The following is a 22779-nucleotide window of genomic DNA, read 5'->3' as shown; positions in this document are numbered from 1 at the left end:
TCGGGTGCACAATTTGTAAGGCTGTGGGAACTTTGGGGCCCGTGAAGACTGGCATGAAACTCGCAAAACAATGGGTTTGTGTTATTTATTGTAATATCTGATTTTTCTTTTTTATGTTTTACAAGTTAGACCTGTTGAGAAACTGTTGACTGCGTACTGAAAGTCCCACTGTAGTTATATGGGCAATTGCCCGTGCTGTGCAGAGTATAGCCGAAATAATTGTAAAATGTTGACATTAAATTTATACCATGGATATTATCAGGAATTGCGGCTTGTAAGTCCCACACCATGGCAAGTGGGCATTTGCGTGTTGTTTACAGCACCATTTTCTGTGTATGTTCCAGGACCTGTGCCCGTCTCGTCATCCCTGCGCTGTCATATGTAATTTGCGTTCCAGCACCTTATGATTTACAAATTAAGCACTGCAGGTAAGCCAATGAACTTTCAGCTGAAACAACCAGCTCCCGACTGCAATCAATTGATTACAATTGTAAGAGGTCAGGTTGGTGAAAAGGTGTCTTCTTCATTGGTTGGAAATAAAAACCTGCATCCATTTGGCCCTTAGTGGAATTGGTTTACATTGTTCAAATCAAAATTATACTCATACAGTATATGGTGAGTACATATTTGGATAAGTTCAATATAATTCATCATTTATCCATCTTCCATGCCACTATTCATCTTTATATTAACTCATTGGCTTCCATTGACAGCGAAGTTCATTCACTTCAAATAACTTGGACTTCTGTGCTCGTCACGGATTGTCCATAACGAACACCATGTTCAAACATAAGGGTGTCCATATGTGCACTTGGCACCAGGACACCCTAGGCCGCAGTTCGATGATCGACTTTGTGATCGTGTCATCGGACTTGCGGCCGCATGTTTTGGACACTCAGGTGAAGAGAGGGGCGGAGCTGTCAACTGATCACCACCTGGTGGTGTGTTGGCTCCGATGGTGGGGGAAGATGCTGGTCAGACCTGGCAGGCCCAGACGTATTGTGAGGGTCTGCTGGGAACGTCTGGCAGAATCCCCTGTCTGAAAGGGCTTCAACACCCACCTCCGGCAGAACTTCTCCCTTGTCCCGGGGGAGGTGGGGGACATTGAGTCCGAGTGGACCATGTTCCGCACCTCCATTGTTGAGGCGGCCGATCGGAGCTGTGGCCGTAAGGTGGTTGGTGCCTGTCGTGGCGGCAATCCCCGAACCCGCTGGTGGACACCTGGGGTAAGGGATGCCGTCAAGCTGAAGAAGGAGGCCTATCGGGCCTTTTTGGCCTGTGGGACTCCGGAGGCAGCTGACAGGTACCGGCTGACCAAGCGGACTGCGGCTTCGGCGGTCGCCGAGGCAAAAACTCGGACATGGGAGGAGTTCGGTGAGGCCATGGAAAACGACTTCTGGACGGCTTCGAGGAAATTCTGGTCCACCATCCGGCGTCTGAGGAGAGGAAAGCAGTGCACCATTAACACTGTGTATAGTGAAGATGGTGTACTGCTGACCTTGACTCGGGACGTCGTGAGTCGGTGGGGAGAATACTTCGAAGCCCTCCTCAATTCCACCGACACGCCTTCCTTTGAGGAAGCAGAGTCTGGGGACTCTGAGGTGGGCTCTTCAATCTCGGGGTTTGAAGTCACTGAGGTGGTTGGTAAGCTCCTCGGTGGCAAGGCCCCGGGGGTAGATGAGATCCGCCCAGAGTTCCTAAAGGCTCTGGATGTTGTAGGGCTGTCATGGCTGACACGCCTCTACAACATCGCGTGGACATCGGGGACAGTGCCTCTGGATTGGCAGACCGGGGTGGTGGTCCCCCTTTTTAAAAAGGGGGACCGGAGGGTGTGTTCCAATTATAGAGGGATCACACTCCTCAGCCTCCCCGGTAAAGTCTATTCAGGGGTGCTGGAGAGGAGGGTCCGTCGGGAAGTCGAATCTCGGATTCAGGAGGAGCAGTGTGGTTTTCGTCCCGGCCGTGGAACAGTGGACCAGCTCTACACCCTCGGCAGGGTCCTCGAGGGTGCATGGGAGTTCGCTCAACCAGTCTACATGTGTTTTGTGGATTTGGAGAAGGCGTTCGACCGTGTGCCTAGGGGAGTCCTGTGGAGGGTGCTCCGGGAGTACGGGGTACCGAGCCCCTTGGTAAGGGCTGTTCGGTCCCTGTACGACCAGTGTCAGAGTCTGGTCCGCATTGCCGGCAGTAAGTCGAATTCGTTCCCAGTGAGGATTGGACTCCGCCAAGGCTGCCCTTTGTCACCGATTCTGTTCATAATTTTCATGGACAGAATTTCTAGGCGCAGCCGAAGCGTTGAGGGGGTCCGGTTTGGTGGCCTCAGCATCTCATCTCTGCTTTTTGCAGATGATGTGGTGCTGTTGGCTTCATCAAGCCGTGACCTCCAACTCTCACTGGGGCGGTTTGCAGCCGAGTGTGAAGCGGTTGGGATGAAGATCAGCACCTCCAAATCCGAGACCATGGTCCTCAGCCGGAAAAGGGTGGCATGCCCTCTCCGGGTCGGGGATGAGATCCTGCCCCAAGTGGAGGAGTTCAAGTATCTTGGGGTCTTGTTCACGAGTGAGGGTAGGAGGGAGCGGGAGATTGACAGGCGGATCGGTGCAGCGTCTGCAGTGATGCGGACGCTGCACCGGTCCGTTGTGGTGAAGAAGGAGCTGAGCCAAAAGGCGAAGCTCTCGATTTACCGGTCGATCTACGTTCCTACCCTCACCTATGGTCACGAGCTGTGGGTCGTGACCGAAAGAACAAGATCCCGGATACAAGCGGCCGAAATGAGTTTCCCCCGCAGGGTGTCCGGGCTCTCCCTTAGAGATCGGGTGAGAAGCTCGGTCATCTGGGAGGGGCTTGGTGTCGAGCCGCTACTCCTCCGCGTTGAGAGGAGCCAGTTGAGGTGGCTCGGGCATCTGGTTCGGATACCTCCTGGACGCCTCCCTGGAGAGGTGTTCCGGGCATGTCCCACCGGCGGGAGGCCCCGGGGTCGACCCAGGACACGCTGGAGAGACTATGTCGCTCGGCTGGCCTGGGAACGTCTTGGAATCCCGCCGGAGGAGCTGGCTGAAGTGGCTGGGGAGAGGGAAGTTTGGGCTTCCCTGCTGAAGCTGCTGCCCCCGCGACCCGACCCCGGAATAAGCGGAAGATAATGGATGGATGGATGGAGGTCAGGTTGGTGAAAAGGTGTCTTCTTCATTGGTTGGAAATAAAAACCTGCATCCATTTGGCCCTTAGTGGAATTGGTTTACATTGTTCAAATCAAAATTATACTCATACAGTATATGGTGAGTACATATTTGGATAAGTCCAATATAATTCATCATTTATCCATCTTCCATGCCACTATTCATCTTTATATTAACTCATTGGCTTCCATTGACAGCGAAGTTCATTCACTTTAAATAAATTGGATATCTACTTGTGACAAACTCACTTAAATTCACAGCAGAACGATAAAAATAGCCACATGTTTATCACCATTAATGGCATTGAAATAGTTAACTATTGGTAATTACTTACATTGGCTCCTCTCTGTGCATGACTGGGAGGCCAGTTGGTCAGGATGGGAACGCTTGGACGTGGGTTTTTGGGCATGAATCTTTGTGACACTGGACTTGTTTGGTTGGGCAATAATACTATTCCGCTAAGAGAGAGAACAGTACAGATAATAAGTGTATATGGTGTCCATAATAATTATGTAGTAGATGAGATAGGAACCATGTAATTCAATGTCTGTTATATCAAATTCAAGACATAGACATGACCACTTAAAACAAAGCCTAATGCCAATTCCGGGACAAATTTAACAGCCAATGTTGCAAAAAATAAAAATAAAAAATCACTAACTCCTAGAGTTTCTGCAAATTTCTCAGGCACATATCATGCAATGAAGCACAATTTAAAAATTGGGGGAATTTAAAATAGATGAATTCCAAAGCCTTTTTAAGGCACATTATCAAAACTTTTTAAGGTCCTGCATTAACCTTGAAATTAGGATATCAGTAAATATTACAAGCATGTTGATTTCAATATTCTTTCCTAAGGAATAAGTGGCACAATTTCTGAGAGTTCCTTACCTTGGTTGATTGAGGCATCTCTAATTCGGACGAGCTCTCATCGGTGTATGGCTCTTCATAGTTCTTGCCCAAGGTTGCAGCCCGCCGGGGTCTTTTGTTGACACTGGGTTTGCCAGGCTCCGAAATTGCCTTCTTTGGCAACCTCGCCTTCAAAAGAATGATCTCTTATTTAACGATGACACCTTGTGGCTGACTGTAGTTATGTTCCACGAGTATAAATGGCTATTACTGCTTATCATACTCATTGCATTTTACTTACCTTATTTAGTCTTGCATTTCTTTTTCCAGGTTTCAGGACGCCTCGGGGTACAGCTGTGATTTCATCTAACATGAGAAAAATTTTCAAAAGTATGGAAATTTGTTGATTAACCACATTAACGTTTTAATTCAATTAGAAATTAGGCATTTTAATATCTGATTTGGACTAAGCTAGATATTCTACTTGATTTATGAGCCTGAAATTCTTTGACTGTCATTGGTTGCTTTTGGGCACGTGTAGTGGCTTTCTTGTTTGGCTCTCTCAGCCAGCTGGCATCTGGGAAATTAGTATTGTCTTTGGCACCGAACAGTTGCATCTTCCCATTCCGCTTCTCCTACAATTTTCAGTTCACAATCAGAACAACAATTTGTGATTCATGAGAGTAATAGTTTTATTCATCATACATAAAATTACTGAATGTCAGGATATGACAGAAAAAAAAATACATACATTTGCTGCCAGTTCTCCTGTACAGGTTGTTTTAGAATGCCCCGGTGATTTACAGAAACCTCTGCCAATTAACAAATATATAATTAGAGGAGATATATTTTAATACAAAATCTAATTTCTAATACCGATATTAAAAATCTATATAGAAAAATAATGGAACAAATTCAGTCAACACGTACTTGCATGATGTGGCTGATTTGTCAATAAATGTGTTGTATGTTGCCTTAAAAAAAAAAAAAAAAAAAAAAACGGCTGTTAAAACCCAATAATTTTGCATTCAGGTATCATGAGATAGAAATGTACAGTATTTACCTCAGGGCTAAATTGATCATCAGTGGTGAATTCATAAACATGTTTTCTGTAAAATACAGTAAAGTATTAAACATAAATGCAAAATAACAATTCTTTCTCATGAATGATATGACTGTAGTTTTCTAAGTATAAGCCAATATTTTTTTTTTCTCTCAAATTGACCCCTGCGGCTTTTGCAAAAAAGTGGCTTATTCGTGGATTTTTGAGGTGGTGGGCAAACAGGCTTTGCATTCAAACAAAAAAAAAAACAAAACAAAACAAAAAAAAAAGAAAATAAAAATTTGCTCTATTGCATGTCATGAGGAGGTGTCCATGTTTTGACAAATTTAGAGAGAAATGATAGTCACATTTTTTTTTTTTTTTTTAAACTTAAGTGTTTTACGATTTCTCACTGCCTCAGATAATACAAATGGGACTTGTGTGTGGCTCCCTTTACATGCCACTGCATGTGGAGGACACACTCGGCGTGTTGATGTTAATTTGGTTGACAAATATACTGTATTTTTGAGCAATCAAATGTTTCTGTGTAATATTTCTTAATTTGGTTGACAAATATAATTTTAATCAATTGTTTTTGTGTAACATTTCTCATAGTAAATATCCTATATAAAGACATTGACACATGCAGCCTATCGGCAGGTGTGACGTATATGTGGATGTTTTTCTTAAATTTTTGGGCTGTGCATATTATAGTCAGATGTGCAGAATTTTAAGAATTAATTAGACATATAATATCACCTTTGGTTTGCAGAGTTTGATGGGATCTTACTAAGGAGTTTGGTTACATCTCCTGCTCGTGCATTTTCCTATGGCAAGTAAAAATAATCATGAGTAAATCAAGTCTCTGCTTCGGAATAAAAGCGGTTACTTACTTTATTAGCAGGATGCAAGCTCATACTACAGGGCAAAAACAAAGATGAAAATAAAATAAGAGGGATGCATGCCATGCAGTCTATGATAAGTTGTTGAGGGAAAACATGTGAGAATCATTAGTACAGTAGAACGTGCACCTGTTGACACTTGGTGGAATCCAGTGCTCTTGTCGACTTCCAGCATTTTCTTTAGGTTGCCTGTTTGTGGTATAATAACTCAAGATAGATTTGGCCATCTTGCCTTCCACAGGTCTCTAAACGAAAAATAAAACTATCTTATTACTCTCTTTTGTTTACCTGCAAAAACTAATCTGACGTAGTGCAAAACTTGAACTTCGACAGGTATCCATTAGTCACAAAATTGCTGTGTATGCCATACACGTAATGAATGTTTGTGCTACAGTACTTCAACATGACCAGAATATGATTTGCTTATACGTAAAAGGAAAGACAACACCGAGCATAAATGACCTTCACGTGAAAGAAGGGTTTAAGCATGCAAATTGAGAATTTTGACCTCTGATAATGGAGAAAATGTTTCTAAACACAAAAAAATGATACTGCTTTCGAGCGCTTCCATATTGTGACAACAGTGAAACCTACGCACATACACAACAGCTGTATCACAATTCGGGGTCTGCACACTTTGAGTGCATTTGTAGGCCCGTTACATCCCAATCCATTCAAACTTGGAGGATGCTCCTCTCACGCACTCATGATAGGTCCTCCTCGTCAGCCGATTTTAGATGTGTAATGCTTGCATCCCGCCAACAGTAATATGTCAAAACTAGGGCTGTCAAAATTAACGCGTTAACGGGCGGTAACTATTTTTGAAAATTAATCACGTTAAAATATTTAACGCAATTAACGCATGCGCGGAACGACCCACTCAAGCATTGACGCGAACAGAGTACAATGGCGCCGTTTGAAGTATATTGGGAGCTAAGGGCAGAGACAAGCAAGTGGAGTGGACGCAGGTGTTACCGGGTGCCGCTGTTATTTTCAACGTGACCGGCATTGTCAGATTGGCCAGTGAGGAAGTAAGTGGTCGAGCGAGAGAGTAGAGAAAGTGCGCAGTTAGCGCAGGCTCAAGTGCTGCGTCCCCCACATGCTTTTGTTTTGTTAATAAAAGTACCCACAAAAAGCCATCCAACGCCCCTCGGTGATTATATGTACGCCGCTGTCTTCCTCAGGAGGAAATCAGATGAACTGAGCCAACCGACAGGACGAGCCAACATGAATCGCCGGTCCATAGCACCGCCCTTTGCCAAGATAGGCGAATTGGTAACGCAGGCATTTATTGGAGCCGCGCTATTTAATGGAATAGACGGTGGCATCTCTTCCACAACTGTTATAACTGTTGTGGCAAGCGACATGGGGAAGAATAAGTGGAGATGATCTTTTCTTAACACCATGTATTGTACTCAATGCAGAGAAGATATACCATTTGCAGCAACCGCTGTGACTCATGCAAATTCCCATCATGCATTTGGGCAGTTAAGAACATTTAAGTCGCTACAAAAATAATATTCCGATCTCTCAAAAATAAAATAATGTTCACAAAAAGAAAAGCGCTCAATGCAAAGATATCTGGCATTCCCAATCATAAAGACTGTCGGTTAAAAATACATAATGAGCCTTCATGATTTAATGTTTATTTTCCCTGCAGTGCATCTAACGCACCACGATACTCTGTTGTATGCTGCCACCTGAAGTTTAACTTCATTAAAATATTAATGAATTGTTTCATTGCGTTTATGAAATTCTAGAAATGATGATGTCGTTTTTATTTTGAGGTTTCGAAAAACAAGATGGAACGTGCTTAACATGCCCCCTTTCTGGGCATGTCTTTCATTTTCTTCATTATCTCGGTTTTGTTTTTGAAGTCTGCGTAGAAGCCTCAAAACAAATGACCACACACCCTGGCTCAACATCATTCAAAGGTGATCATATTTTGATTTTTTTTTTTTAATGACACAAATAACAGACATAAACAATCCCCGTATAGTCTTACATTAAAAGTTCATATAGATCCAAGTCTATGATGGATCAATAGCATGCACGCACTGTCTGTGCATGACACACACACATACGGACAGTTTAAGACTCTCGGCCGTGTAAGCAATCTTGAAATATTGCTCATAAGGAGCAGAAAGAAAACCGAGCATTCTCAGACTTATCCTCAACCCATTTTATTTTTTGTCAAGCCCGACCCTTCCCCAAAAGCAGTGTTAAAGGCAAGCTAGGCGTTAACACACAGCTGCACCGCTACCGTAGCGGTGCACGGTAGCAGAGCAGAGAGACTGGGTGCTACGGTAAAAGGCTAGACCACGGGTGCCCAAGGCCGATGTTCTGCCAGACCAGTGTACTTTATCAGAATAGCAGACCCGTATGCCAGTCTGGCAACTACGTCTATCATGCGAGCTTACGTAATCACAATAGCATTCTACGTATGCTACAACGATGTTCTATTAGGTGGGCCATTTCAGAATTTGAAGGCAATTTATGTCCTTTCCTTTACATTTTAAATTATTCACACAAGACAACCGTGCTTCTTTTTTCATCCTTTTGTGTTTTTATTTTGGGCTGGTACAATTGATCAGAGAAGCATTCCTATGTATACCTTGATAGTGTTACACTGATTCCCAGAGTAGCATTCCTACGTATACTATGATAATCTTCCAATGATTCCCAGAGTAGCATTCCTCTCTATGCTACAAAGATGTTCTAAGATATGGAATAATTCTACACCATGTTACAGCTGACGTATACCTGCTATAATGACGATAACCAAATAGTTTAAATTTAACGATGCAGTGAATAATACTGTAAATGTGAATAATGTAAGAACGCAGAACGTGACCCACGGCGAAAGGTGATAGCAGAATTTGCCATCTGAAAAGGGTTCGAAAACAAAGACAACGCTTAGCTCCTTTCGAGTATTATTATAAGTAAATTTTAAAAATATATACCATAAAATGTAGCATGAAACCATCGTTAAAATGATTATTTTGCTTCCCTGTCATCTCCGCTATGCCACCATGATGAATGGAAAGCTATTTAATGTACAAACACATACTACACATGCGCGCGCATACGCTGTAATGACAGGTATGCTCATATGATGGGCATCCAGATATGTTAGAAAACCGGCAGTGATAAAGTGTCTGCACCCTTGTCGCACCGCCACTTTTGGTAAATGCTAGTTTTTATTGAAGTGTTTCTCCACATTTGCACACAAATATGAAATGTGTTTATATTGATGATATTGAGGTATTAATGATATTGATGATATTGAGGTATTAATTTAGAGTAATGACGTCACTCACACCCCTTCCGTAACCTGCGCCTGACGGTGCGTAGCAACTCTCTCAATAACCGATGTGTTTCCCAACAACTAGGACAAACGTGGCAAAAACGGATGGCACCACTTCGGGTCCATTTTGCAGTAAATGGGGGGCTTGAGAATTGAGATATTAATTTCGAGTTATGACATCACTCACACCCGCCCGTTATTGAAAAAGTTGGTATGCTCCGCCAGCCGCAGGAGTTAGGCTATGGAAAGGCTGTGCATCATCACTCCTAACTAATATCCCAATAGCTATAAAGCGATAGTAGCACAAAGAAAAGTCACGACGTCACTCGCACCCCTTGCGTAAACTCCCACGGCTGACAGAGACTACCAACTCTGTGTTTCCCAACAACTAGCACAAACGAATGGCACCACTTCATGTCCATTTTGCAGTAAATGGGGGACAGTATGACATCATCACTTCAAATTAAACGCATGTCTACAAAACCGATGCAGCACAAACAAAAATGTTTACAGCACAAGCAATTCAGCCATTTTGAATCAAAATGGGGTGGTGGTTGACCTATAAAAAATTGTAAATATCTCAAAAACTAAAGCACCAAAAAAAAAAAAAAAAAAACAAAAAAAAAAAAAAAAAACATTTTACAGCACAAAAGTAGCACAAATGGTTCACATTTTTTAGATAAATTTGAATCTGATTTGGGGGGTGGGGGGGGCAACTTCACGGCGGCGTGTACAAGGTATTGAAACTACAAAATTATTGTATAACGGACTTGGTAAAGGTTCCAAAATGGAGAGAATAATCATTATGACTATCTTGTAGCATTAAATGTCATTATAAAAGAATATCAAAAGCAATAACAGAATATTTATAAAGCAAAACAAATTACCATATCATTAGAATTTGTCTCCTGTTTGGATGTAGATTTCCTACTGGAAGTTTCTACCAACGAGTGTCTCTCTCTGTAAATAGGATTGTCAACTTGTTTCCCCTGGGCTTGCATCTCTTTGAGAATATACAGCTCCAAATCATATGAGCTCCTTGAGATTTTTTCTTTAGAGGCAAATATGGGTTGCTTTTGTTTCTTTGCATCATTTGCAAATTGCTCTAGAAAGATCACATAGTTGGAAAAAAAAACAACTTTAAATCAAAGGTATAGTGGGTTTAATACTACTAACAATAGCTTTAAAAATATTACATGCACATTCCTTACCGTGGTTTGACAGTGGATTTTTTTGAACAGTTGATGGTATTTCATTAGCTGACAAGTTATTTCTCCAAGCCCTAAACATAGTTGAACACAATGATCAGACATACACCTCTATCACATTATCTATAAGCACCTAAAGTTTATTTTTGTGGTCCTTACATGTTTCTCTCAGTTAACAACTGGGTACCGGGCACAAAAGTATCCTCTGGCAGAAAATTTGTGAGTGAGGTAAGGTGTTCCTTAATACATAAATCACACTACTGTTTATGGGGCTGAGTTTCATGAAAATCACTTACCTTGAGATTGTTCTGTACCCTGTCCCTCTATCTTTACTGATTCACTTATTAGTGGTATGGTCTGTCAGACAAGCAAACAAAGAATGCACTAAGAGCTTCTCGAAGTCAATTACATACAGTGTATCACAAAAGTGAGTTCACGCCTCGCATTTCTGCAGATATTTAAGTATATCTCTTCATGGGACAACACTGACAAAATGACACTTTGACACAATGAAAAGTTGTATGTGTGCAGCTTATATAATACAGTTAATTTATTTTCCCCTCAAAATAACTCAAAATATGGCCATTAGTATCTAAAACCCTGGCAACACAAGTGAGTACACCCCATAGAAACTACGTACATCCCTAAATGTCCAAATAGAGTACTACTAGTCATTTTCCCTCCAGAATGTCATGTGACTCGTTACAGGAGTGGTGTCAGCATTGCTGCAGAGATTGAAGATGTGGGAGGGGGGGGTCCAGCCTGTTAGAGCTCAGACCATAAGCCGCACACTACATCAAATCGGTGTGCATGGCTGTTATCCCAGCAGGAAGCCTCTTCTGAAGATGGTACACAAGAAAGCCCGCAAACAGTTTGCTGAAGACATGTCAACAAAGCACATGGATTACTGGAACCATGTCCTATGGTCTGATGAGACGGGCGGGCTTTCTTGTGTACAGTCTTCAGAAGAGGCATGTGTCCTATTACTTTGTTGTATTTTCATAAACCCAGGAGTATATTATCTCAGATTATAATGGTCTGTGGCACAAAAATGCTTAGGGGCCCTTGCTTTAAGCAACATTTTTTAGTTATATTGGTGAAAGACAAACAAAGGTGGTATAGATTTAAACAGTGACAAAAAATCAAACCAACAGTGTCACTAGTTTTCTTTTGTTCCAAGACCATTCAGGAATTACATCAATAAAAGGTTTATAGTAAAACAATACCTGCTTTGTCATTCCACATTTGATGATTTCATCAACAGGGGTCTTTTTCTGTGCTATGTTAGCACATTTCTTTCTATCAGAAGGACAAAACATCTTCAGAAAGGGTTTCCTTTTGTTCTCATCTGGATTGTCTGATACAGAAAAAAAAAAAAAAGTCATTTTTATTATTATTAAGAGGCAGGGTACACACCTTGGACGGATAATCAGATGTAGCCAAACAAACATTAAAGCTTGTATTGACAACAATGGACAATTATGGAGTCTTCAACGACCCTACAAGTTTTGGGCCTTACGGCCTATTAAGCCTTTGCTGATGCCCTAAACATTTCACTGATATGAATACAAAACTCACTAATACATGGCTCTTTGGCGCCCACTCTGCTCCTCATCTTTTAGTCAGTGTTTAACTCAGGTATCATACTTTCAAAATATTAATTTCTAACCCATAGTTTGCATAGTTCCCCATTTTACGGATAAGGATATCAAACAAATATCAAAGATAATGAAAGCAGACATGAGATTTTTAAAGGGTGACTATTTAAATGGAGAAAAAAAATATTCACAGCTATGTCACCCTGTAAATTCTATTCTGCTTGTACTTTTCTTATTCCAAGTACACGTCATGTCGACCCTCTACTCAGGAAACTGGTTTCTCCTATCAACTAAAAGTGAAGTAATGCAAATGTAGCTGGTTTTGAATGTGCTGACGATGCAATTCCCAGCCTCTACCAGGCCAGGACTCATAGTCCACTGGGTAAAAAGCCCAGGCTATGGCCGCTAGCATGCTCTCTTGAAGGCATCGGGAGTGAGGTTTCCTCGGCATGCAACACACCTGCTTGCACCTGTTAGCCAAAGAAACGTGCAGTTTTAAAAGAAATGCAAAAAAGCCTGCTTAATTTTTACCATTGTTCACACCAAGCTTGCACCTGTTCACAAAATTGCGAAACTCTGGTCTATGCTTAGCACTGAGTCTTGCTGGGATAATAAATACCCGTAAAAGTAGAACTGGCTAAATTGTTTTAGAGGATCAAATATTACGACCAGACATAAGATACTTTTGCTGTGGAGGTTTATGTGCAATGAAGTGGAGTGTATGATCATCAGGTTGGTGACCATTTTGTAGTAGTACATACTAGACTGATGTGTGCGCCCTTTTGAACTTCTGTTGCTGAAAGTAGTCAGCTCTGAAAGCATCATATTGGCTGGTACCTGGACAGAAAATTGTAAAGATTATAGAGAATTCTTTCATAAAAAGTTACAAACCTTCTAAAGAACAAAAAAATCACTTGTGAAGATGTTTCTACGGCTCCAAGGAAGTTGTTAATGTTTTTAACATCAACACCAAGGGACAGTTGACTCTCTGGGATACAATTCTGTCACAGTGACAACACAACACACTTCAGTTTAAACTGCCGGGCATACATGGTAGCAGTGAGTTATCACTTCCAGACCCTACACTGTAATAGTCATGACAAATGCACATTGTGTTTCAGAAGCAGAAAGGTTAATGCAGTAATGCATTTTTATACACCTTTCTCATTTTGGGGTTTGGGGCTAGTCAAAAATAGAAAAAGAATTCTAGCATAACTTGTTTATATGACAAGATAACGGCCTCTGATTGCTTTTTTTTCCTACTTCAAAATACTACCGGCTACTGATTGGTCCATTGTGAGATACTGAGTCTATGGTGGGACAGCACAATGTTTTGACTGTTTTAATAAAGTCAGACTTTTCAACTGATTCTCAAGGTAAAGAAACTAGAAATTTTAATTACTCTTCAGAAGAAAACAAGTTGCTGACAGTCTGAATAAATTATTATCGGCTTGCAATTTGGATGCTGAAAATGGATGGCAGTGGACCGAACTAGTGCCCAAACAGGCATCTGGGATAAATCAGAGAATTACAGTCACTCTGGTCATGCTGACAATGGTCAAATTAATATAAATGATAGGGTTTAATAATTTGTTTTTTTAATTATAATTTAATATATTTTAATGCGTGAATTTTGATGTTTTTTTTTTTTATTATTATTATTCTCACATCAGCATGTAAAAATAAAAAGTGAGATGGGAAAATCAGTTTTTCATTTAGTTGTATAATTACACACAGTAATAATTGCCTAAGAATTCTGTACACATATTTTCTTAAAAAAGTCAACTTTAAACAGGGGTAGTTGCTATCCAATAACAAAATTCATCTTCAAAAATAGAATTTGCCTAATAATTGTGCACACAGTGTATGTTAATGTGCTTCTCTATGAAGCACCACTCCCAAGCAATTTAACTGTTTCAATGCACATGTGCACAACTTATTGATTCCCTGTGAACAAAAACAAAGAAACAAAACAACTCAAAAACGGGGGCCTCTTAAATTCAATGAGGGATCTAAGGATTCTGAGTTTTTAAATATTTGTTTTAACAAATATTCTTGAGTGAAGTGTGCCGTTTACCTGGGATTTGTCTTCCTCAATGATATTAAGTGTCATATTTGCAACAGATGTCTTTCTAATGGTGCTCTGCAGAAGAAGGCGTCTTGTTAATGCATTTCCCCAAATATTATGCTATACTTCTCCAAAAACATAAAGGGTACGCAAACTTTTCAGTGTTCATTTTTTCAAAAGATCAGTATCTGAACATTGTTTAAAAAAAATAATAATAAATGAATATATAAAGGGAACACTGACGTGTTTACGTGTTCTCTTTATTTTTTTATATGTATAGCCAACTCAGATAGACAGATCAAATTAATTTAGGTGCCAAATAAGAAATATATTAGAAATGTTTTTTGTGGTCTAGAGCTAAGCTCCTTTTCCGAAATTACGATCTATACATTAGGAATACATTTGTTAAAGTGTGCTTATAAATTTGCATATCTATAATAATTTACTTTGTACTTTCTGTGTCCATAGATGCAACAAACAGTCTGCAGGATGTTCAGGGTGGAGCAGAAGATGATGGTGATACTTGATCCTTGCAAGCTACCTGTCATGACCACTTCAGAGAGCCGTAACTGTAAAATTTGTTTTGTTCCCTTCTCTGCAGTGAATGGACACAAGTATGGATACAAGTCAGACATTAATAAGATCTCTTCCTAATTGGCTTGAAATGATCAGTATTACACTACATGACATGGTGAAACAGGATCATCATAATACTAAGATTATATTACTGTATATTTTAAGATTTGAAAATTTGTGTTATTGGGCTTCAGGTCAGCCTCTTCCACACCAAACTTGATCAAATATTAATTCATTCCCTCATCGTTCCTTATCTTTACAACGGTTGCCAGGGCCTAACCCAGCTAACTATTGGAAGAAGATAAGGTACACAATAAACTGTTTGCAATTTGCCAGCCAGTCGCAGTTCAATCAAACATATCTTTATAAAAGGGACTTTCCTCAAAATGTTCTTCCACATTTTGCAATAACTAAGATTAAGAGCAGAGTTTACAAAACAATTTACTGCAATTCTAGTTTTATGTCAGTGCGTAATGTTGATGGAATGCCTTTTCCACTTTTTTCATGTACATTTACTAATATACAGTGGGGAGAACAAGTATTTGATACACAGTCAATGGGAAAACCCATTGGCAGTGTACCAAATACTTGTTCTCCCCACTGTATACATTTCAAGTGATAATTATCAAAAAATGTCCGAGTTTATATTCACAACACAAGAAAAAAAACCAAATATGTAGTTGCCCAAAATGCAAGTGAAGTGTAATTATACACAGTTCCACAGTTATTAATGTTTCTTAATTATTCATGTAAACTTTAGTTGAACTCTGTTGTCTTTAAAAGCTAGAGATATGATGGTGTGTGTGAGACCCGACAGGGGGTCAATCGCTCACAAATTACTCTGGGAAACAAAATATGTTTGTCCTCATGCATCTTTTATACTATAATCTCACAGCAAAATGAAACACTTTGACAAAGTGAAAAACTTTTGCGTGTGGAAAAAGTGTGATCGCAACTTTATTATAGTTGTGTGCACCAAAATCAACATGTAATACTGTATATATTTTTCATTCCGATGATTAGTCATATTTACATAGATTTTACTACATACTTGTTATGATCACTAATGTACCTAAGTCTTAAATGCAAGTAATGTACCTGTAAGAGTGTAACTTTGGAGCTCATTCTCAGAGATACAGATTGAATCCCAGAGACTTGTCTACGAGCACATGAAGGGATGTCAATAGTTAATCATTAAGGAGTACATATTGTCTCCCCCTAAAAAAATGCCCAAGTCATTTTTTACAAAAATGATTTAAAAAATTGTTCGTAAATATAAAGAAATTCAACTAGTTCAGTTTTGTGTTTTCTAAAAAATATGAAGAAATGACTTGGGCAAATATTTTAAGGCATAAATGTACAATGAAAATATAATGAAAATTTTAAATTTACTATAAATCTGGACATACCGGAGACTTTTCATCACAAAGTGAGAAATAAAAGGAGATGCTTTGACTGCCGAGGTTGAAGTCAATCCAGAATTTGCTAAGCTTGTCGTCGGAAGGCTTCAGCAACTGAAGCATGAACAAAATGTTTATGAAATAATGTTTAACTTTGTTGCATTAATTACGACAAACTAGCTTTTCATCAAATCATACAAGCTGATATTCATGACACATTGGTGCGCTCAACCAAGATATAATCAAGAGCCCTCGCTACTGACCTTGAAAGCGTCCAGGTAAACCTCCAAACATGGGTAGGACATTACTCTGTGACAGAGGAGATAGTTCAACCACAGGACATGTTAAAAACAGTTCAATGATACTTTGGCTGAAACTGATTATTTTTTTCCAATAAACTGAAAGAACTAATATTTTTACCAGAAATGGATGAGGGAACTTTACACAGGAACAGAGCTCTGAGGCGGACATGCTAGCCACTTATCAACTGTGGCACCTCTATATAAATGTACAGTGGTACCACAAGATACAAAATTATTTCGTTCTGGAGATGCTTTCGTATCATATTTTCGTACATGCAATTCACCGAATTTGTTCCAAGCACTACTAAAACACATTACATGATATAATAAGGGTAAAACCAGATTGAAATAAGATTTGAATCATTCAATAAACCAAACCTAACCATTAATACCTGTAATGAAGTAGATAATAGAAAATAATACACCTCCCACCCACTTTTCAAAAAAAAAAAAAAAAAAAAAAATGGAAGCTTACCTTTCAAGTGAGGCGATGTTTAAGCGAGTGATACCAATGTAGCGGACCGTGTGTGGGCATAAAAACACTTTGTTAGGCAAAAATGAGAGGGGACTTGTGCTCTTTTGGCAAAGGCATGGTCAGCTATTCTTTTGTTTTGACGCAAGCAGCTTTTAGCAGGTAGTGCTTTAGACTTCTGTATGCGAAGAAGGCATTTAGGCACGCAAAGAACGACTCATTTACGCACACAAAAAAAGTCACGTAGCCGAGTGAATGACAAAAAAAATACGGCTTCAAGCCTACGCACGCCTTAAAGCGAGTTATGTAGTTGTTTTGAATGATGTGCGAACACTAGCTGATGCACGGTAACTATTTGTTTGAGTTTATTATATGATATTATATTATATTATATAGTAGGGCAAATAAGTATTAAGTCAACCACCAATTGTGCAAGTTCTCCTACTTGAAAAGATTAGAGAGGCCTGTAATTGTCAACATGGGCAAACTTCAACCATGAGAGACAGAATGTGGGGAAAAAAAAAACAGAAAATCCAATTATTTGATTTTTAAAGAATTTATTTCCAAATTAGAGTGGAAAATAAGTATTTAGTCAACTACAAACAAGCAAGATTTCTGGCTGTCAAAGAGGTCTAGCTCCTTCTAACGAGGTCCCCCTCGTTACCTGAATTAATGGCACCTGCTTTAACTCATTATCGGTATAAACGACACCTGTCCACAACCTCAGTCAGTCACACTCCAAAATCCACTATAGCCAAAACCAAAGAGCTGTCGAAGGACACCACAGACAAAATTGTAGACCTGCACTAGGCTGGAAAGACTGAATCTGCAATAGGTAAAATGCTTCAACTGTGGGAGCAATTATTAGAAAATACAAGACCACTGATAATCTCTCTCGATCTGGGGCTCCATGCAAGATCTCACCCCGTGGCGTCAAAATGATAACAAGAACGGTGAGCAAAAATCCCAGAACCACACGGGGGGACCTAGTGAATGACCTACAGAGCTGGGACCACAGTAACAAAGGTTACTATCAGTAACACAATGCGCCGCTAAGGACTCAAATCCTGCACTGCCAGACGTGTCCCCCTGCTGAAGCCAGTACACGTCCAGGCCCATCTGCGGTTCGCTAGAGAGCATTTGGATGATCCAGAAGAGGACTGGGAGAATGTGTTATGGTCAGATGAAACCAAAATAGAACTTTTTGGTAGAAACACAGGTTCTCGTGTTTGGAGGAGAAAGAATACTTAATTGCATCCGAAGAACACCATACCCACTGTGCAGCATGGGGTTGGAAACATCATGCTTTGGGGCTGTTTTTCTGCAACGGGACCAGGACGACTGATCTGTGTAAAGGAAAGAATGAATGGGGCCTTAAATCGAGAGATTTTGAGTGAAAATCTCCTTCCATCAGCAAGGGCATTGAAGATGAGACGAGACGTGGCTGGGTCTTTCAGCATGACAATGATCCCAAACACACAGCCAGGGCAACAAAGGAGTGGCTTCGTAAGAAGCATTTCAAGGTCCTGGAGTGGCCTAGCCAGTCTCCAGATCTCAACCCCATAGAAAATCTGTGGAGGGAGTTGAAAGTCCGTGTTGCCCAACGACAGCCCCAAAACATCACTGCTTTAGAGGAGATCTGCATGGAGGAATGGGCCAAAATACCAGCAACAGTGTGTGAAAAGCTTGTGTTACATAAAACATGTGGCCTCTGTTATTGCCAACAAAGGGTACATAACAAAGTATTGAGATGAACTTTTGGTATTGACCAAATACTTATTTTCCACCATGATTTGCAAATAAATTCTTTAAAAATCAAACAATGTGATTTTCTGGGGTTTTTTCCACATTCTGTCTCTCATGTTTGAGATTTACCCATGTTGACAATTACAGGCCTCTCTAATATTTTCAAGTGGGAGAACTTGCACAATTAGTGGTTGACTAAATACTTATTTGCCCCAATGTATTATTATCGGGTTTATTGCTGTACTAGCAGCTAATTATAATCATGGATTTACGTTCCTTTGAACATGTCTGTCATTGAGGATGATACTGTTTTATTTCATTTTCTTCTTTAGTTACAGTTGTTGATTCGTTAGTTTAGTTGATATCAGAAACAGCTCAATAAAGGCAGGAAAACACACGGACGTCTGGCACCATCCACTGAGTTTAGCTTGCTGTCTAGCAAAGACTGATCACCAATGTCTTGGCGAGGAAAGGCAAGGAGCCTTTTTGGCATGACTTTGAAATTTTCTGCAAGCAGCTATTACATATGCTTTATAGTACAGTACTTTATATCTTTCATAAGTTAAATAATTTTTTGTAATATGAAGCGAAAAAATAAAATGCAAAATTAATTTTTTTTGTACCAAAGCTTTCGTATCTCGAGGTACCTCTGTACATATACATACTGTATATACGTATCTATACACTGTATGTCTGTTTTGATTGATCAATACAAATTCAGTCTAAATATAAATTTTAATTATTTAATTATTTAAATTTAATTTTAACATATTTCATTCAACATATATTAAAATTCCGAGAATATATGTTGGAAAGACAAGTTTTATGTTTAGCATACCTTCCATTTTCACCTTGTAATCCATTCACAAATATCAGAAATGTGCGACAATCCTAAAATTAGAAAGGTTGATTAGAAAACTGGAATACTAATTACATTGCATTTCAAGTAGAGCCATTAACTGTTAACTGTGCATAATGCAAATGTGAAAAATTAGTGATTCCCAACCACTAGCATGTCATGAAAAATTATCTTGATTACTGCTGGAAATCATCCAGTTTCACTTGAAAAACTCTTTGTTCATTTATCTATGCCAGCGAAGAAAAATTGCCCCTATAAATTAAACCAAGTCTCGAACTATAAGTCGCTCCATAGTGTACTTTAAGTAGCAACAGCCAAAAAAAAAAATGCAACTTGAAGATTGGAGATGGGGGGCTCATGCGTAACTTGATTTTTTTAGTAGATACCTCATCGTGTAATATATATGAAAATAAATTTTAAAATCAATATCATTTTGATAAATCACAAATTAAGTATTATTGCCATTAAATTGTAAAATAAGGTAATATTATGAAAAAGATTTTACAAGATAAAAAGCGTTTTACACAAAGAATTTTTTTATTCCATAATGTCTTTTTCCACAATAGCCGTTTTATTTCAGAATGTCCTTTTTCAGCACAATAATGTCATTTTCCAGCACAATGATTTGTGTTTTGTCGATCAAATACATAAAGGCGGACTAAGTTAAGTGATTAGCTGGATCATGGAGTGTGGTTAGCTGCGTTTAGCCCTTGATTTATTCATTTTATGATGGAGGAGTAGAATATAATAGCAGGGGTGAATGCTCAACTAATGGTTCAATGGGAGTTCAAACTCGTTTGTGTTCCCCGACCTGTTCTCCGTGTGAGTGGCGCTGAAGCATTACAGTGGGGATTTAATCACATGAAAAGACTTCATCTGAGTCCTGGAAGGGTTGACCATTTTAACATCATAACATTCTTTAACATCATAAAATGTGTTTTAAAGGCACAAATTCAAGTAAGAAAAAACTGACAGTTGTACTTCCTATGTTATTTAAAGAACTTGCTGTTTTATGATTTATTAATAACTTTTTACAGTATACATTTTTTATTTCGTTGCATTTGATTGGACTCCTTAAGTTTAGGTCTCGTAATATAGTCTCGAAAATACAGCAACATGTACAGGTATCCAGTCTTTGTGACATTGTTTTTTTGTTGATATCACTAAAGATTGTTTTGATCATGAAAAATATGCACTCCAGCATCATAGAGGTTGGGAAACACTGTCATAATAAAAGTTTACCACTTCAAACTCCAAAGGCTTTATTTGCCAAAAGGCACAGGCAACTTGAGCCATGCTGAACCAGTGAGAAGACAGCTTCTGTCTTTGATCAGTAGTAGTCAGCCGGAATAATACTTCAATCAGAGAAACCTGCATGTCATAATCTGACACAAAAAGATTGTTATTAATTTTTGACCGCTTGTTAAGGAATTAAAGAAGAAAATATTGAGAATATTGTGTTTCAAACAACAAGTACCGCCACACTGCATTATTTGACCAGCAAGGTTCGTCCTGCAATGTGTTAAATTAAACTGAATGAACATAAGAATTTAACTATACGTTAATAACTGCAAAAAGAATTGTAAATGATTTTGACATACATAATATCTGAGGTATCCAGTGATGTGAAGAACTTTTCCCTCTCAGGTGAAGCTGGGACATTTTTCAGAATTATGGTCAATGTGGAAATAGCCTGCACAGATAACATTAATTAGATTCAAGAGCAATATTTAACGTCATAAAAAGTAGCAAATCAAACCTTTTTTCTGATGAAAATGAAAATTCTGGCATCGTTTACCAAGTGACCAATATGATACAGGAAGAACTGGATTCCAAACATTCCTGTAAATAAATAGGACATGACACTCATTTTAAAAAATCTGAAATATAATTTTAAGGACATTTGGGCTCATACCATCTTTGGATGCTTTATGGACCATCTGTCATACAAAAAAATTCAATTAGTTAACAACATGCTCAAGTATATGTGAAAGTATACTATACTGGCTATGCCGTCAAAATCTCACCGTTAAAACATCAAAGAAGTCTTCTGACAATCTGGACAAAGACTGATCGAACTGTGGTCCATGCAGAATCCACAGTTGTTTGCATTTGTCAAACCACTGAACCATGTGCACACATACGAACATCAGAGTAAAGGGATCCTTAATTGGGTTAAACATTGTCACTTATGTAACATGTCTTCTGAGTGTAGAACTATTCGCCTATTAGTCGATGGACATGCAAGTGCAGCAATCGACTAGCTTATGCCGGCCTGTACACTACCAAGTAAAACAAAAAGTAATGTTCGCAAATACCATAAGCAGTATCACCCATTTTAGCGTAGCGCTAGCCATTAGTATCTACATAACCAACCAATCGGCGAACAGTTCAACCCAAGGCACACATAAGACCGCCCTCATTTGAATTAGTTTTGTCTTGTGCATGTTCACTGACAATGAAAAAAAAAAAAAAACGAGAGCAAAGCAGTTCTAATTATTATTTATTAATTCAATTTATATATATATATTTTGAATTTATTTTACAAAATTATTCTTGTATTTTTCATTTTTTAACCTTATTTCTTATTTTTGTATTTATATCCATTTTTACTTTTATTGAATTACTGTATTTTTACGCAATTTAACATATACATAAGCCGCTCTGTATCATTAGGCACATCATACAATAGCGTGCATGCACGCTATTTTATTTATTCTTAAATTTTTAATAAAATTTGAGCCACTTAAGCAAATAGGCTTAAAAGATGTATTGTGGCTGGGTGTGGGAACATCCTGAAAGAAGGAGGCATGCTGCAAATATTCCTAAAGGATAAGAAAGTACCGTATACCATACTTAGAATTTACCAGGTACCAGAGACAGCTCGCATTTTTTGGAGAATTTAAGACCTACCAAATAAAATTTATAATTTTTTTTTAAAGAGGCATTCTACTCAGTTTCCAATATTTTGAACTGTTTCACGCATAAGAGAAATTAACTTGCAAATATTGCAGTAGTTAAACTGCCGTGATACAATGACGTCAGCAGTACAGAAACCATGGCTACAGATGTAGACGTGGTATATGCAACTATTGCGCAGAGCAGGAGTTGCACGACTTTACCAACTTTGTCAAAAAAATAGTATTTAGTAGGGATGCACTGAAAATCTGCGGCCAAACACTTATGATTGTCTCTGGGGACTGATGAATCAGTTTTGACTTGCTGTCCAAGATGTCGTGGGAGCAAAGCACAGTATGGTGTTATGGTAAATGGT

General features: G+C 39.1%; 1 protein-coding gene across 7 annotated transcripts in view; it reads right to left on the bottom strand.

Moving 5' to 3' along the window:
• The window catches only part of LOC130932177 (synaptonemal complex protein 2-like), a 41867-nt gene that overhangs the window by 11965 nt on the left and 7123 nt on the right, over positions 1-22779 (bottom strand). For all 7 annotated transcript variants that reach the window (XR_009060830.1, XM_057861664.1, XM_057861657.1 and 4 more), the window contains 29 exons: positions 21533-21637; positions 21421-21445; positions 21265-21347; positions 21107-21198; positions 20983-21017; positions 20748-20890; positions 19485-19537; positions 16390-16435; positions 16136-16240; positions 15825-15885; positions 14597-14745; positions 14160-14225; positions 12997-13083; positions 12844-12919; positions 11711-11841; positions 10781-10841; positions 10644-10689; positions 10488-10558; positions 10164-10381; positions 6099-6214; positions 5961-5985; positions 5827-5894; positions 5089-5134; positions 4956-4999; positions 4777-4837; positions 4510-4660; positions 4327-4391; positions 4068-4214; positions 3511-3634 (listed from right to left, as the gene is read on the bottom strand). Coding sequence is in view for 6 of the 7 variants with exons in the window: in XM_057861664.1 (XP_057717647.1) it covers positions 3511-3634; positions 4068-4214; positions 4327-4391; positions 4510-4660; positions 4777-4837; positions 4956-4999; positions 5089-5134; positions 5827-5894; positions 5961-5985; positions 6099-6214; positions 10164-10381; positions 10488-10558; positions 10644-10689; positions 10781-10841; positions 11711-11841; positions 12844-12919; positions 12997-13083; positions 14160-14225; positions 14597-14745; positions 15825-15885; positions 16136-16240; positions 16390-16435; positions 19485-19537; positions 20748-20890; positions 20983-21017; positions 21107-21198; positions 21265-21347; positions 21421-21445; positions 21533-21637 (2500 nt within the window). In the remaining variant the exon portion in view is untranslated. The remainder of the gene's footprint in view (positions 1-3510; positions 3635-4067; positions 4215-4326; positions 4392-4509; positions 4661-4776; positions 4838-4955; positions 5000-5088; positions 5135-5826; positions 5895-5960; positions 5986-6098; positions 6215-10163; positions 10382-10487; positions 10559-10643; positions 10690-10780; positions 10842-11710; positions 11842-12843; positions 12920-12996; positions 13084-14159; positions 14226-14596; positions 14746-15824; positions 15886-16135; positions 16241-16389; positions 16436-19484; positions 19538-20747; positions 20891-20982; positions 21018-21106; positions 21199-21264; positions 21348-21420; positions 21446-21532; positions 21638-22779) is intronic.

The sequence above is a fragment of the Corythoichthys intestinalis genome, chromosome 2 (assembly GCF_030265065.1).
Source record: "Corythoichthys intestinalis isolate RoL2023-P3 chromosome 2, ASM3026506v1, whole genome shotgun sequence".
Taxonomy (NCBI): domain Eukaryota; kingdom Metazoa; phylum Chordata; class Actinopteri; order Syngnathiformes; family Syngnathidae; genus Corythoichthys; species Corythoichthys intestinalis.
This window is presented reverse-complemented; position numbering and strand designations above follow the sequence as displayed.